Source organism: Megalobrama amblycephala, linkage group LG1 (assembly GCF_018812025.1).
Source record: "Megalobrama amblycephala isolate DHTTF-2021 linkage group LG1, ASM1881202v1, whole genome shotgun sequence".
In the NCBI taxonomy this organism is placed as follows: Eukaryota; Metazoa; Chordata; class Actinopteri; order Cypriniformes; family Xenocyprididae; genus Megalobrama; species Megalobrama amblycephala.
In genome coordinates this window covers 26,185,972-26,201,697 of record NC_063044.1, presented here as the reverse complement: position 1 = coordinate 26,201,697, position 15,726 = coordinate 26,185,972, and the positions used below count along the sequence as shown (strand labels likewise).

Here is a 15,726-nt window from a genome sequence, read left to right as displayed (position 1 = left end):
AGTCACGGATCCAGGCGAAACTCCGGGTAAGACACAGTTCAAAAATAACTTAATAAAGAATCAACCTTAAACCCATATCTTTGTCTTGGTTTTATTCAATTACTAGTATGCACTTTAGCAATGAATTATCACTCTTTGATGTTGTTATGCGCGCATAAATAGCATGTACCTTTAACAAAAAATCCATTTGTTAAGTGTGGCCTTAGCCATCACACTCTATGAGTATTTTAGTTGAAACGAGAAGTATTATAGGGCAACTGGTTCCAACTAAGACGTATGCTTTTACTGCAAGCTAACCAATATGTGCATTTTTAAGCAAACTGTATGCCTTTTTGCAGAATGTAGAATTATTAAAAAGCAGTCAGTGTGAAGGTTGTGAAGTTCAAGTTAGGAAAATGTGTTAAAAGTCGTTGAGCGGGTGTGACCTGCAAATGACCTTTGTATCTTATACCTTGACAAACAAGGAGATATTTTTATGTCAGGAAAAAGGATGTGATCAGACAATATATACTGGAAGTTGTACAACAGAAAATTGCCGCACCTCGGGTTTTATGTTCTTTGTAATTTCTTTTATTCTGTATCTTGTTATTAAACCGAAGCCACTATATTTGGCGATTTGTAAACCTCTCTAAACAAGTCTCAGAGTGAAATTACTTTTACATAAAAACTATTATCTGAACCTGTAATTAGTTTACTCCATCGAGCCTCAAGAGCACCGGACCCTGACTGAGCTTGTGTGGACTCCACCTTGAAACCCTGTGATCGTCATACAACGCCCTCAATTCATGGTAAGACCATGCAGTTAAGGATTGTAGAAATGTATGTATGACTGATTGGGGGTTGAGGGGGAATAACAAATACAACGATATAGAACCTTTTCTTCTAAGAGTGTGGTTTATGGACAGAATTTCTCATTTTGTGTTTGTGTGCAACAATGAAAACAATATCAAAATAATCAATTTTGATAAAGAAAGGCCAGCGCTGGCATGCTGAAATGGGTTTAGGTGTGATGCGAGGCGCTCTGGGAACAGTTCTGTACACCCGTTCGTCTATATGTGGAATGAGGGTGTGTCTTTTAGTGGAGCTCAGTCCCAGAGAGGAAACGGACAATGTGCGCTCAGCAGGAACAATAGCTGCCTATCCAACACAAAGAGCCCGGCTCGCAGGAGGAGGCCTGGAGGCATGGAGGCCCCTCTGGGACAACAAAGACCCCTCCATCCCTCTCCTCCCTCTGCTTCCTTCCCTCCCTTCGCTTGTTCACTGGTGGCCTTTCTGTGGCTCTCACTCCGGATGGAGCGGCCAAACTCAAGAATTACAGCTCACACAAGAACCGGACAGGGAAAAACCTACAGAAACATACACCTACTCATTCTTTATTTTTAGTATTATGCACATTGTCTACAGGATTATTATGTATAAGCATTTGAATGCATTCAGGATCGAAACACCATTGTGTATTGCTCGAAGGCATACAACAGTTCTGCTTTGGGTTTGTTTGGAGCCATTTTATTTGGAGAAACTGAGCAAAAACAGACAATAGTGACAATATTGTGTCTAAAATGTAACTTTCTTAATATTAATTTCTGTTATATAAAAAAATCAATAAAATCAATATCACATTTCCAATCATGCTGACATTTAAGAAAAACAACACTCTTGGTCATGTGATACTGCTTAACTATATAATCTGTTATAAATATAAAAACTCAGGGACATTTTATGCCCTCATGCTCTAAATGTTTAGGGGACACTTTTATTAATTTAAGGCAAGACACTTTCACTGTTTTTTGTTGTTGTTTTTTTTCACACACTCTTCAGTTTTAAAATTTGAGCTATTTTTGATTTCATTTTCTTCTTTCAGACATCCAAAATACACATTTGTGTGATTATATTATTACATGTTGTCTATAAACCTACATCAGTAGGTTTCAATTACAGTAAATATCTTTAAAGGCAGTTCAATCATGACAACTCTGTTAATATATTTGGTCTTAGTGGACTAGATCTGCTGCTGCTGCTTCTGCAGAGCATGTATGGACTTGTTACTGCCAATAAATATACAGACACGCTGCTGTGAAGCATGAAAGATATGCTGCTGCTTTCATAAATAGGACAAACATAAATCCTGCAGCAGATCTAGGCAGGGGGAGCTGGGGAGGTGGAGGGGTTCAGATGAATTCTGATAGCACTGCAGGACTAGCCTACAGCAAACACTGAACTATTTAAATGTTGAGCAGGCAATCCCATTGGCTGCTGAATCAGCAGAGGCCAGTCAGCTTGTGCCATGCGTTAATGATGTGATTTCTTGCAGATTGCATGTAAAGGACTGTGCCATCAGCCTGTGCCATCTAGAGTTTCATGACTGAACTATATATTTTTCTGACAGACTGAGCCAGAAATCTGTGTCAGCGCTGTTCATTATGCTGTGACAAGTGTTTTTATGGCAGTGCGTAATCAAAAATATTTGGCCACTCCTGAAGTAGCATCGGTGCAGAAATACTTCACATTTTTTTGTATTTAGACACAGTCTGGAGCTCTGACATAAATTCACATGAATTCAGCCAAGTGTGTCCAGACTTTTGACTGGAATGTTATATCCTACACAGTACACGTACAAGAACATAAGCAAATTTCATTAGTAGAGTATGTTATTGCTTCTCGTTTGACTCTCTAATATTCACGAGGGTGATGTGCTTGATTCAAGGAGCTCTTTCCCATGTTCCACTTCTGTCTCATGAGTCTCTGCTACTCAGGATAACAGGATAAGTGGGGGAAAAAAGTGGCACAATGTACAAATTTCCCTTCCAGGAACAGTGTTTCCAAGTCATAATAACACTATGCATGGAAAAGTATAAATCTATCATGTTTTATTCTAACACCAAAGACTTTCTCACCAAAGATATTTAGTAAAACCACTCTGGGGTGCGTTTTTTTGCCAAAAGCATCGTTAGCCAACTATAGTTGCAAGTTCCTTTGTTACCAAAATAGTTCAAAGATCTGGTGTTTCCCAAAACCATACCCTTGTGAAAAAGAAGTGAGCTTAATTGTATTGAATGTGTAATTTGAGTGCACTTCAAATTTTAAAAGTACACTTTAAAAAGTGTATTTGCAGATAAAACAATATTACTAAAATTAAAGGCACTTAAGTGCACTTAAAGGTCCCGTTTTTCGTGGTTTTTTGAAGCTTTGATTGTGTTTATAATGTGCAATATAACATGTGTTCATGTTTCGCGTGTAAAAAAACACAGTATTTTTCACATAATTTACTTATCTGTATACCGCTGTTTCCACTGTCATAAAAACGGGCTGATGACTTCCTTGTTCTATGAAGTCCCTCCTTCAGAAATACGTAACGAGTTCTGATTGTGCCAGCGGTTCCTGTGTTGTGATTCGACAGCAGTTTAGCGCATCTTGCCCGGAAAGGTCACGCCTCTTACCATAACGTGGAGATGCACGCGCTCAGTGTTATTGTAAACATGTCTTTAATTTTACCCTATCAATTTGAGCCGGAATCAGACCCGGTGATTGGACTGCGGGATGAAAATAACAGCGTTTCGACGACATGGCGACAAACACACTCTACAAACGCAACTCTTGTGTATTCCTGTGGGCGGAGGTTAGTCAAAAAACTGTTTTAGTGACGTCATTAAAGAAGGAAGTAGAGGGATGTAGTCCAAACTGGCCGTTCGATGTAGGCGACTTCTGTTAAATAAAATATCTCGCTTGGCATTGAACTTTGAGCTTTAACATTTTACAGATTTTATTTATACTCTAACAACAACATTACACACTAACTAAAGTTTGAAACATGGGATCACGAAGAACGGGACCTTTAAACAGAGCACACTTTGACTATGTTTCTTAATGCACTTAAGAAATGCACTTTGTAATAATGTCTACTTGCATGTAAATTTTAAATTATTATGTTATTGTAGTGCTTTAAACATGTACACTTATTTTGTTGTATGGACTAATATATTAGTGTTTACTTTTTGCAAAATAAGTGTTCTTGTAAAATAATTTATTTTAATTTCAACTGAAGTGTGTTGTCTATAATTACATTTGTTCATGTATTTTAAATGTGTTTAGTGTATAAAATATACTGTGTAACCTTTTGTAAAATAAGTGCACTTAATTATATTGAATGTGCACTTGATGTGGACTTCTAATCTCAAAAGTATATTTTTAAAAAGCTGTACTTGTAGATAATATAATATTAATGAAATAAAAGGTCACTTAAGTGCACTTAAATAGAGACACTTTTATGACTGTTTCTTAACACACTTAAGTACACTTTTAGCAAGTGCAATATTTTTTAAATTAGAAGTGCAATTAAAAAATGCAATTAAGTGCACAGAAATATTATATTGGGGTTGTTATTATATATATGGGTTTGTCCATATTTGACCCAAAAATGGGTTGAAACAACCCAGCATTTTTTAGAGTGTACTTTTTTTTCACAAGGCTGTCTATATATGCAGTAAAGCGAGTTCATAGTGTTTGCAACATGTCTAGTGTGTCTTGTACCTGTATTATCCGGTCTTTGGGCTTCAGGCCAGACCTCTGTGCCGGCGAGTCGTCGTCTACAGCTCTGATGTACTGGCCGGGTCTGGACTTCTCGCTGTGCAGGTTAAAGCCGAAGCCATTGGAGCCTTTCTTGATGACACAGAGCCGTGGTCTGAGCTCGGGCTTCAAGTCCTGCAGGACATACACAACACAACAAACACAACATCAGTACAATGAAACACAAGCGGGTGCCACTGGAATGCAGGAAGTTCAGCGTCAGAATGTCTGTGCCCTTCATCTTATAGAATATAGTCTTATATAGTATCTTAAAAAGCAGACATACTTAAGAAGCCAAGAAGGCCTCATTAAAGCCTGCAGCAAAATCTGCTCAGACTAGTCTTACAAGTGATCTAATTTTTTTTTTTTTTAAAGATTGGTCATAAATAATAATAAAAAAACACTGATCTAATTTGAATCCAAAAAGTATGACTGACTATCCCTTGACTAACTGCTTGTTGGTCAGACTAGTTCTTCCACAGAGGTGGAACATAGAGGCTGTGTTTATGCAACTGCCTTGAACAAATCTAAATGACCGCAATTATATTGCATAAGGCACAAATATAAGCACTTAATACCTATTATTCATGCGACAGCTGAGAACCTTCCCCTTGTGAAACAGAAGTACACTTAAGCGTACTTTTAAAAAAAAGAGTACTTATTACGGAAATATATATTTTGAAAGAATACACTTAAGTAGAAACCGAATGGTAATGTTTTCTGACACTTAACTGCATGTTATTTACAATAAAAAATAAAATGTATCATAGTTTTAATAGATTTAATACTAATTAATATTAAAGGAAATTAGTTTATTTGAACTAATTACTATAAGTAGAACTTAAGTACATCTTTATATAAAATGTCATAGTCACTTCTTGTGCAATTGCTCATTGTCTTGTGCAATTCAGTACAATTAAAATATATTAACTTTGAATGCAAGGCACCGGGAGTGGATGAGATCCGCCCTGAGTACCTTAAATCTCTGGATGTTGTGTGACTGTCTTGGTTGACACGCCTCTGCAACATTGCGTGGCGGTTGGGGACAGTGCCCCTGGACTGGCAGACCGGGGTGGTGATCCCTCTTTTCAAGAAGGGGGATCGGAGGGTGTGTTCCAACTACAGGGGGATCACACTCCTCAGCTTCCCTGGGAAAGTCTATGCCAGGGTACTGGAGAGGAGAATTCGGCCGATAGTCGAACCTCGGATCCAGGAGGAACAATGCGGTTTTCGTCCCGGTCGTGGAACACTGGACCAGCTCTACACCCTCTTCAGGGTGCTGGAGGGTTCATGGGAGTTTGCACAACCAGTCCACATTTGAAGAAGGCATTCGACTGTGTCCCTTGTGGCGCCCTGTGGGGGGTGCTCTGGGAGTATGGGGTCTGGGGCCCTCTGCTAAGGGCTGTCCAGTCCCTGTGCGAGCAGAGCAGGAACTTGGTTCGCATTGCCGGCAGTAAGTCAGACCTGTTCCCAGTGCGTGTTGGACTCCGGCTGGGCTGCCCTCTGTCACCGGTCCTGTTCATTATTTTTATGGACAGGATTTCTAAGCGCAGCCAGGGGCCAGAGGGAGTCCGGTTTGGGGACCATAGGATCTCGTCGCTGCTTTTTGCAGATGATGTTGTCCTATTGGCTCCATCAAACCAGGACCTTCAGCGTGCACTGGCACGGGTTGCAGCCGAGTGTGAAGCACCTGGGATGAGAATCAGCACCTCCAAGTCCGAGGTCATGGTTCTCAGCCGGAAAAGGGTGGCTTGCCCCCTTCAGGTTGGTGGAGCCTCATGTGGAGGAGTTTAAGTATCTTGGGGTCTTGTTCACGAGTGAGGGAAGGATGGAGCGGGAGATTGACAGGCGGATCGGTGCAGCTTCTGCAGTAATGCAGTCGTTGTACCGATCTGTCGTGGTGAAGAAGGAGCTGAGTTGCGAGGCGAAGCTCTCAACTTACCGGTCAATCTACGTTCCTACTCTCACCTATGGTCATGAGCTTTGGGTCATGACTGAAAGAACGAGATCCCGGATACAGGCAGTCGAAATGAGTTTCCTCCGCAGGGTGGCTGGGCGCTCCCTTAGAGATAGGGTGAGGAGCTCGGTCACTCGGGATGAGCTCAGAGTAGAGCCACTGCTCCTCCACATCGAGAGGAGCCAGCTGAGGTGGCTCGGGCATCTGTTTCGGATGCCTCCTGGGCGACTCCTTGGGGAGGTGTTCCGGGCATGTCCCACCGGGAGGAGGCCCCGAGGAAGACCTAGGACACGCTGGAGGGACTATGTCTCTCGGCTGGCCTGGGAACGCCTCGGAATTCCCCCAGAAGAGCTGGAAGAAGTGTCGTGGGAGAGGGAAGTCTGGGCGTCTCCGCTTAGGCTGCTGCCCCCGCAACCCGGCCCCGGATAAACGGAAGAAAATGGATGGATGGATGGAACTTTGAATGTAATATCGAATAACACTACGGTTAAAATTATAATTAAGTACATTACATGTGTCTTTAGTATGTTAGTCAACACATCAAAATAAGTGCACTTCTTTAAAGCACGACAAAAGATCATTAAAACATGATTTAAAATGTACTTTACAGTAAAACTGTAATTTGACATTATTGTGGACACTTAAGGGTGTACTTAAAGGATTAGTTCACCCAAAAATGAAAATTATGTCATTAATGACTCATGTCATTCCAAACCTGTAAGACCTCCGTTCATCTTCGGAACACAGTTTAAGATATTTTAGATTTGGTCCGAGAGCTTTCTGTCCCTCCATTGAAAATGTTTGTACGGTATACTGTCCATGTCCAGAAAGGTAATAAACACATCATCAAAGTAGTCCATGTGACATCAGTGGGTTAGTTAGAAGTTTTTGAAGCATCGAAAATACATTTTGGTCCTAAAATAACAAAAACTACGACTTTATTCAGCATTGTCTTCTCTTCCGGAATCCTTTCCATTGAATTGATTCCATTATATTGATTCCATTGAATCCTTTCATCTGTCGGCGTTGGTAATGCACTTTTACGTCATTGTTTTTGGCGATTAGGACATCGGCGACATGCACACTTACGCACCATTTTAAGAAATATAGCAATACCAAAATACAAACAATATAGAATAGCTTGAATACAGTGTGCGTCTCCCTCAGACTGTAAACGAAGCTCAGGCGCACCAGATAACATGTCAGCTGCGTCACTGCGGAGTCGTGAACCCGGATTGACAACAGAATACAATGCTGAATAAAGTCAAAGTTTTTGTTATTTTTGGACCAAAATGTATTTTCGATGCTTCAAAAACTTCTAACTAACTGATGTCACATGGACTACTTTGATGATGTCTTTATTACCTTTCTGGACATGGACAGTATACCGCACATACATTTTCAATGGAGGGACAGAAAGCTCTCGGACTAAATCTAAATATCTTAAACTGTGTTTCGAAGATGAACGGAGGTCTTACGGGTGTGGAACGACATGAGGGTGAGTCATTAATGACATAATTTTCATTTTTGGGTGAACTAACCCTTTAAGTGTGTTAAGAATGTGGACTGTTTTTAAATGCACTTAAGTGGCCTTTTATTTCATTAATATTATATTATCTAAAACTACTTTTTTTTTTTAAATACTTTTAAAATTGCAATCACACTAAAAGCACACAAGGGTTGTTGTAGAGTCCTGTCTTCTGGACAGAGGAATAGCCTGAAGGATGTTTTCCCTTTGTCCTGAATGCGATGGAAGTGGACGACGCACAGGGTGAGGTCACCTGATCATTAGCCGCCCTCACTGTTCTCAGACGGCACATGGTTCACTGCATTGTCATCCAGGAAAATAACACCCTTCCGCTACGTTCAGCAAGTTGGGTCTTTTTATAGTTCTTTGGACAGTGATTCAAACTACTATTTGTGTTTAATGCGCTGTTGATTGTATTTAGCCTAGAGAACTGTACACACAGATCACAGTTTTGTCATCACACCCTCAATCATAAGTGTAAACAACTTTCCTGCTGGGTTCAACACACCTTAATCAGAGTCGGCGCCATATTTAGTTTGACGCAAATGAAAACGCAAATTATTCTTCGTATCTCTACCACAAACAGTGCTGTTTATGTGTAAAATCCTTCAGAGGATTGTTTTTATGACTAACTGCAAATATAAGGAACAGTAACAGAGAAAACATGATTAACAATTATAATTAAGCACATTAAGCACCAGCGCAGAGCCTTCTGCTCCTCCCAGCATAGTCACTCTTACACACAGTGCTACGGCAGCATTTCCTCTCTGTTCGGCTTAAGTGCAGGAAGAGCTGGACTTCCTGTGGACCACACCTGCTTTCCACTGTCAGAAACAATGCGGAACACCACCCGCCTCCACCCGCCCTGAACCACGGCACAACTCACACGCTCCATCACAGCGCCGTCAGTCAGGCTGCACTCTGAGGATGGGCGGACATCATGTAGACGAATCAGTCTGTGAGGGGTGTAACCTGCCCTGATGAATAGTTCTGCTGCTTTTTCGTCATTTCGTCTCAATTCTGCAATCTATAAATAAATTACAACACAAAAGGATCTGATTATTCTGCCCACTTGATTAAACCAATCAGGCATTTCACAGTGGGTTGTGTAATTTTGGATCAAATGCATTGAAACACCAGTGAAATGTTGCTAAATTTGGTTACGTAATGTATATTCTGTATGATACTGGGAAAAAAAATTGGGACTTGGACAAATTATGTAATATCGCATATAGCCTCTCGGCTTTATATCGAGCATGCTCCTCTCTAAGATATTGTTAGTAATAATTATAATAATATTGATTTGATTTTACGGAACAACGGTAAAATTGCCAATAGTTATGGTAAAATAGTCTTAATTACTTCTTTTTTAAACATTAAATCAACAACCTTTTAATTTGGCCGAAAACCTCAAGCTTCTTCTTTGTCGGTAAAAGTATTATGAAATGGTTGGTGCACGTTGCTTTCCCAAATGCACTTTAAAAGAAAATCAAACTCACAGCACATGCAGTGATGGAGATTGTGTGGAGCAGCATTTACTGTGAATGAGTGTAACTCAACCTGTTCAGAGCAGGATTTGAACCAGACGGGCCCTCTAACAAGGATGCTAAACACCACAGCCTCTATTGTCAGCCACTAGCGCATTTCTTGAGATCAGGAGAGTGAGGTTTACCTGCTCTTTACTAGTTGTAGCTCTTTACTACACTCATCCCCCTAAACCTCACTCCCATCCGGGTCATGGCACCAAATGTAACAGGTTCTACTTGACCAGCTCCAAACAGGACTCGAACGGACCTCTCTGGCATGGGAAGCGGGCGCACTAAAAAGAATGCTAAAGACCACAGTCTCTAGCACGCCTCTTAAAGGATTAGTCCACTTTCAAATAAAATTTTCCAGATAATTTACTCCCCCCCATGTCATCCAAGATGTTCATGTCTTTCTTTCTTCAGTTGAAAAGAAATTAAGGTTTTTGATGAAAACCTTCCAGGATTTTTCTCCATATAGTGGACTTCAATGGCCTCTAAACCGTTGAAGGTCAAAATTACAGTTTCAGTGCAGCTTCAAAGGGCTTTAAACGATACCAGATGAGGAATAAGGGTCTTATCTAGAGAAACGATCGGTCATTTTCGAAAAAATACAACTGTATATGCTTTATACAAACAGATGATTCTTCAAAAAGCTTACGCTGTATGTCCTACGCCTTCCCTATTCTACTTACGGAAAAACAAACAAACTGGCGCCGCGTTCATTCTGTAAGTTGAATAGGGAAGGCGTAGGACAGACAGCGTACGTTTTTTGAAGAATACAGAAAAGCGGTTTTGGTGGAAGCACTTAAAAAGTGATCATTTGTTTATATAAAGCATATACAGTTGTATTTTTTTCAAAAATGACCGATTGTTTCACTAGATAAGACCCTTATTCCTCGTCTGGTATCGTTTAAAGCCCTTTGAAGCTGCAATGAAACTGTAATTCTGACCTTCAACCATCTGGAGTCCATTGAAGTCCACTATAAGGAGAATAATCCTGGAATGTTTTCATCAAAAACCTTCATTTCTTTTCGACTGAAGAAAGAAGGACATGGACATCTTGGATGACATGGGGGTGAGTTAATTATCAGGAATTTTTTATTTGAAAGTTAACTAATCCTTTAAGGCCAGGGAAAAGAGGTTTACATGCACAGCTCTTACTAGCTTGCCTCCGTTACATTCATCCCCCTAAACCTCACTCCCATCCGGGTCACGGCACCAAATGTAACCGGTCCTACTCGACCCACTCCAAGCGGAATTTGAACAGGCATCCGTGGCGTGGAAGGTAAGCGCACTAACAAGGACACTAAAGAGCACAGGCTCTAACGCCAGTCGCTAACATGCCACATCTCTTACTAGCTTGCCTCCCTTACATGAGCTACTCTGAGACACTGAAACAAATGCAAAATGAACACAGTGTCACTCTTTTATTTATTTGCTTATGTCACAGCTATTTGATAATGTCACTAAGCCATATCACAATTTCGATTCATTGTTCAGTTCCCTTATTAAAATTAAATGACTGATCCCATTGCTTTTTTTTTTTTTTTTTACATTCTCCACTGCCCGATTCACGCCGGCCTACACCAGGCCCGTCAGCAGTGCAACAGAGGATGTGTTGTGCATCTGGTGTGGAGGAATCTCAGAGAGGGCATGGAATCTGAGGAATCTGCTGCAATCACAAAAGCCTGTCCATCTCATGAGGAGGAACTATTGAAATGAAAATGGGAGGAACTAAGGTTTGGCTCCAACAGAACATCCTGTGTACACAACCTCGGCCTTGACCTGAGATCAGCCCTGCCAACCCGACACAATCGCTGCCGCTGCCAACGCCAGAAGATCTTACAAACTCTGAGACATGGAGGGAGAAAATATGTATTTTGGGTTGCATTTCCTACTTGCAGTTACTGGGGGACCAATGAATTGTGTTCACAAGCCTAAATGTTTGAAAACACAGCTGAGGTTGCGTCAGTCAAAATCCAAGGAAAGATCCAAAACATGGTAGTAAATCTCTGTTCACGCCCAAACAGAAAATTACATATACTGAATATCACAGTATCTAAATCAGAGTCCTGACCTCATTTCAACAGACATGCTGTGCTGTGATATAAAACAGGCTGTTCAAGCAAGATATACTGAAAATACAGTGTAAATATACACTGTATATATATATATATATATATATATATATATATATATATATATATATATGCTGCATCAAAACTAAAGAACCAAAATTTATAAAACTATTTTTGCATTCATAATACCTACAGAGCAAATAGCTGTCTAGAGGGCGTTAATAATCTGACTGCCAAGTTAACCTACTGTATAGTATCTAAATGAAACAACATTTATATATTACAATGAATTAGACAAAGAGCAGATCAGGTTTTGTGCAGCCAAACAAGCCATTTCTGCAGATTCATGAAAATGTTCTCATGGTTGTAAATTCCATTACACAGCAAGATAATATTTTGTAAAACTGTGTCAGCTGATTTGATGTTAATGGAAAAGCTGATGTGTGTTTCCTGTTGCACTGAAAAAATAAATTGGTGTAGAAACAATTTTTAGTCTGAAATTACTAGTAAATTTCACCAATAATTACAAATAAGTAACACATTGAATTAAACATGAAATTTTGACATAGAAAGACTGAAATGATATTTTCTTGTAAAATGTCCTCCAATAATCTTACTTTTATTCACAACTTCAAAAAAAAATCATTTATTAGTGTAGTTGTGTATAAACCCAAAAATGCAAAAATGCAGATGAGTGGAAATAAACAAGAAATAAAATCTGCTATTTTAAATGTTAAATGTAGCATGTATTACAAATATAATAAATAAACAGCTGAACTGGATTTTTGATGACTGGTGATTCCCCAATAAAGGTTTGCACGAAACATTACACAACACAGTAGACACCGGCCTTAATTATAGCTTTACATATTCAAATGACTGTAGCCGATAGTATGCAGCTTTGACTAGGCAAACATTTAGCAAAGGAGTGCTAGTGTGTAGCTGGCTGTTTACATGGTGATAAGTTTTTTATTCACCCAATTATACTATCATGTCATCAATGAGTGTGAAATACATTGCTTACATACTTAAATACATACTACATACTTATATATACATCTATATATATATATATATATATATATTCCGGCTAATCCCTGCTTAGCCAGAAGGTTATTCTTTGTGATCCCCGTTCACAAGGATCCACAAAAAAGATTAAAAACGCTGTATTATTCATGCCAGGCCAGTAGTTGGCGATGTCAGTAAAGAAACGCTACACGCCTATAGACTGAACACGTAATACACGCGCATCACTGTTTACACAAATTTGCATTTTTACACTAAGTTTACACTGTATCATTTTCAAAAACTTGAACTTTCAAACTCGTTTTCAAAAGTTTGCATTTTTAGGCCCCCAAAATGTCATTGTTGTGTAAATGAACGGCCAAAACACATAAAACATTTTTAGTTGAAAACGGTGCCATGTAAACAGTCCCTCAGACTACATTTCTAGGACACTAGTTCTTTGTGACAGCGCCATCTATCCAATTCTACTCCAACAGAGAAGGTCTAAAACAAATAAATGCAAAGACTACACCAACAGAAATTATTACTTTTTTATTATCTTCCCACCTTATTTTTAATGTAAGAGTGGGCACGGCCATTTTAAATTTGAATGTTCAAGACTTTTCGGTGTCAGGTATCTAAAACTGGTATTTGTTTTCACATTATTTTAATTTATTAATATACTAATAAACATGCTAGTAAACAGTTTTACTATTTACCGCACTTTAAGTCAGTCACACACTAGACGAGAAGCGTCACTGTGGAATGAACAGGAAGTCTAATGTCGTACATACACAGAAAATATCTTGCTTCCGTGTTGGAAAAATAAGGTCTTCCTTTCCAGAAACACTGAATTTAAACCAGAATATAGGGCCTCATATACTGAAACAAATTAGGCTAAATATTTCAAGAGGGTTACCAATGATTGTGTTTAGGGTTAGATATTGGTTAGGACAATATATCAATTAGATTTAAATAATTTAACATCTATATCATTCATCTTTTCAAACTCTTCCTAAACAAACACCTGATTCATCTCATCAGCTGGTTAGGAGAGACTTTAAAACCTGAAATGGATGGGACAGATAAGGGAGGCATCCAAAATGTGTACTGTTGGCGTGCCTCAGGAACAGGGTTTGAAAACACTGGTGTATAAACTAGACACATATGGTAGATAGGTTGTGATGACTATATTCTCTGTGGGTTCTCTTATACAACAATCTTGACCAACAGTTTACTAGAATGCACTTGAAAGTAAACCCACTGACGATAAATATTTACACATAGCCCTAATATATAAACAAGTCCCTGGTGAACTTCCTGTCCAGGAATTGCAGATATTGACTGAATATCATATGGTGGCTCTATGACACAAGTCAGATATCTGTCTATCTGTAAGGCTTGATAAGTCAGCTTTCACAGAAATTAAAGATCTTTCTCAACAAGGTGAAACACATTTCCATTCACAGCTTCATTTCACCCTGTCAGGTCCAAAGTTCACCCATATTAGAATAAATGGCCTGCAAATTATCAGCCTCACTGTCAAGCATGCCCAGCTCTAGACTACATGACCACAGATGACGTAAAACAAAAACAAACAGCATGTGTTCTTAAGTCAATAATGATCTTGTACTCTTGTTCTGGTAGCAGGTGGTGTATTTCTGAACTCTCCCAGAATGGTATCAGAACTATTGAATAGACAAACATAGCAGTATTCAAGTTGATGAAGCAAACATACCATGAACCAAACGCACAAACAGTGAGAAAACAGCCATCAGAAACACACTCGGGGTGCCTCAGGGTTCGATACACGGCCCCTCTTCACTTCTATATATACACTCTCTGGGACCAGTTATTTACTTAATTATCTCTTATATCATAACACTTTGTATTGTAGTGCTTCTTATGTGGATGCTGCACACTGGTGGTGGATGAGGAGAGACCCCTGATATGATTGTAAAAGCGCTTTGGGTGTACAGTAGTACATATGAAAGCACTATATAAATGCCTCATTCATTCATTCATTCATTCATTCATTCATTATGTGGCTGCCTTCCCTTGTGAAAAAGAAGTGTGCTTAATTATAGTGAATGTGCACTTGTAGTGTACTTATAACTTACTAACAGAAAGGTACCAAAGGTATTTGGTAGTTCAATGGATATTCTTCTAATACCTTTGTGTGCTTAATTGTATTGAATGTACACTTGTAGTGTAACATTTTTTTTAAACAACTGTACTTGCAGATAATACACTATTCATGAAATAAAAGGCCACTTATATGTACTCAGAAGCCCAGGAACACACCAAGCCGACACCGACAAACTAGTGGCGACGAAAGCAGACTGTGGGGTTGGCTCACGTCGGCAGCATCTGGGTCCAAAGTTGCCCTGACACACCAAACTGACGCTCAACACCCGACTGCCAAGTAGCATGTCGGTTCTGCATCTGCGTAAGATGAAATGCCTTTCCGTACCAGCAGGTGGCAGTAGCTGAACAGCCAATCAGAAGGATCAGATGGCCCAACGGACCGACGAGCTCCGACGCCGATTCAACATGTCGAATTGGCCGAAAAAAGGCGACGAGGACCAACTTCAGCCGACGGTGTGGAACACACTGAGAAAACAAAAACTGCCTGACGCCTAAAGAGAGTACACTTTCATTACTATCTCTTAAGTACACTTTTAAAAAGTGCACTTTGTCAAATTCAAAGTTTTAGTCCGCCATTTTTTATCTTTGTCGCCATCTCTATTTGAAACATGTGATTGCAGTCATATGCGAAATAGTTATCGTTACGTGGGTTGTGCATCGGCACGGCTCCTCAGCGGATGAATCTAATGTTTGCTGTCAGTCACTACACCGGTGTGGATACTGTACTTCAGAATCACAGATTCTATGTCTTGAAAGTATGACCAATATAAGATTTTCACTGGAAAATATAATCTGAACACGTAAGTAACATGTCTGCCACTTTTGTTCTGACCAACTGAGGAAAAAGCATTTGGCCTGCAATAAATCGTGCTGCAATGATGATTAAATCTAACGATCGCTTAGCTCGGATCATGCCAAATT

The 15,726-nt window shown here is 39.6% G+C and overlaps 1 protein-coding gene across 2 annotated transcripts in view; it reads right to left on the bottom strand.

Moving 5' to 3' along the window:
• slc9a3r1b (SLC9A3 regulator 1b) overlaps positions 1-15,726 on the bottom strand; it is a 43,028-nt gene that overhangs the window by 16,506 nt on the left and 10,796 nt on the right. The window contains exons 2-3 of one of the 2 annotated variants that reach the window (XM_048186535.1): positions 8,935-9,075; positions 4,528-4,698 (exon numbers count right to left, since the gene is read on the bottom strand). In XM_048186535.1, coding sequence (XP_048042492.1) covers positions 4,528-4,698; positions 8,935-9,075 — 312 coding nt within the window. The remainder of the gene's footprint in view (positions 1-4,527; positions 4,699-8,934; positions 9,076-15,726) is intronic. The other variant, XM_048186541.1, reaches the window with a different exon arrangement.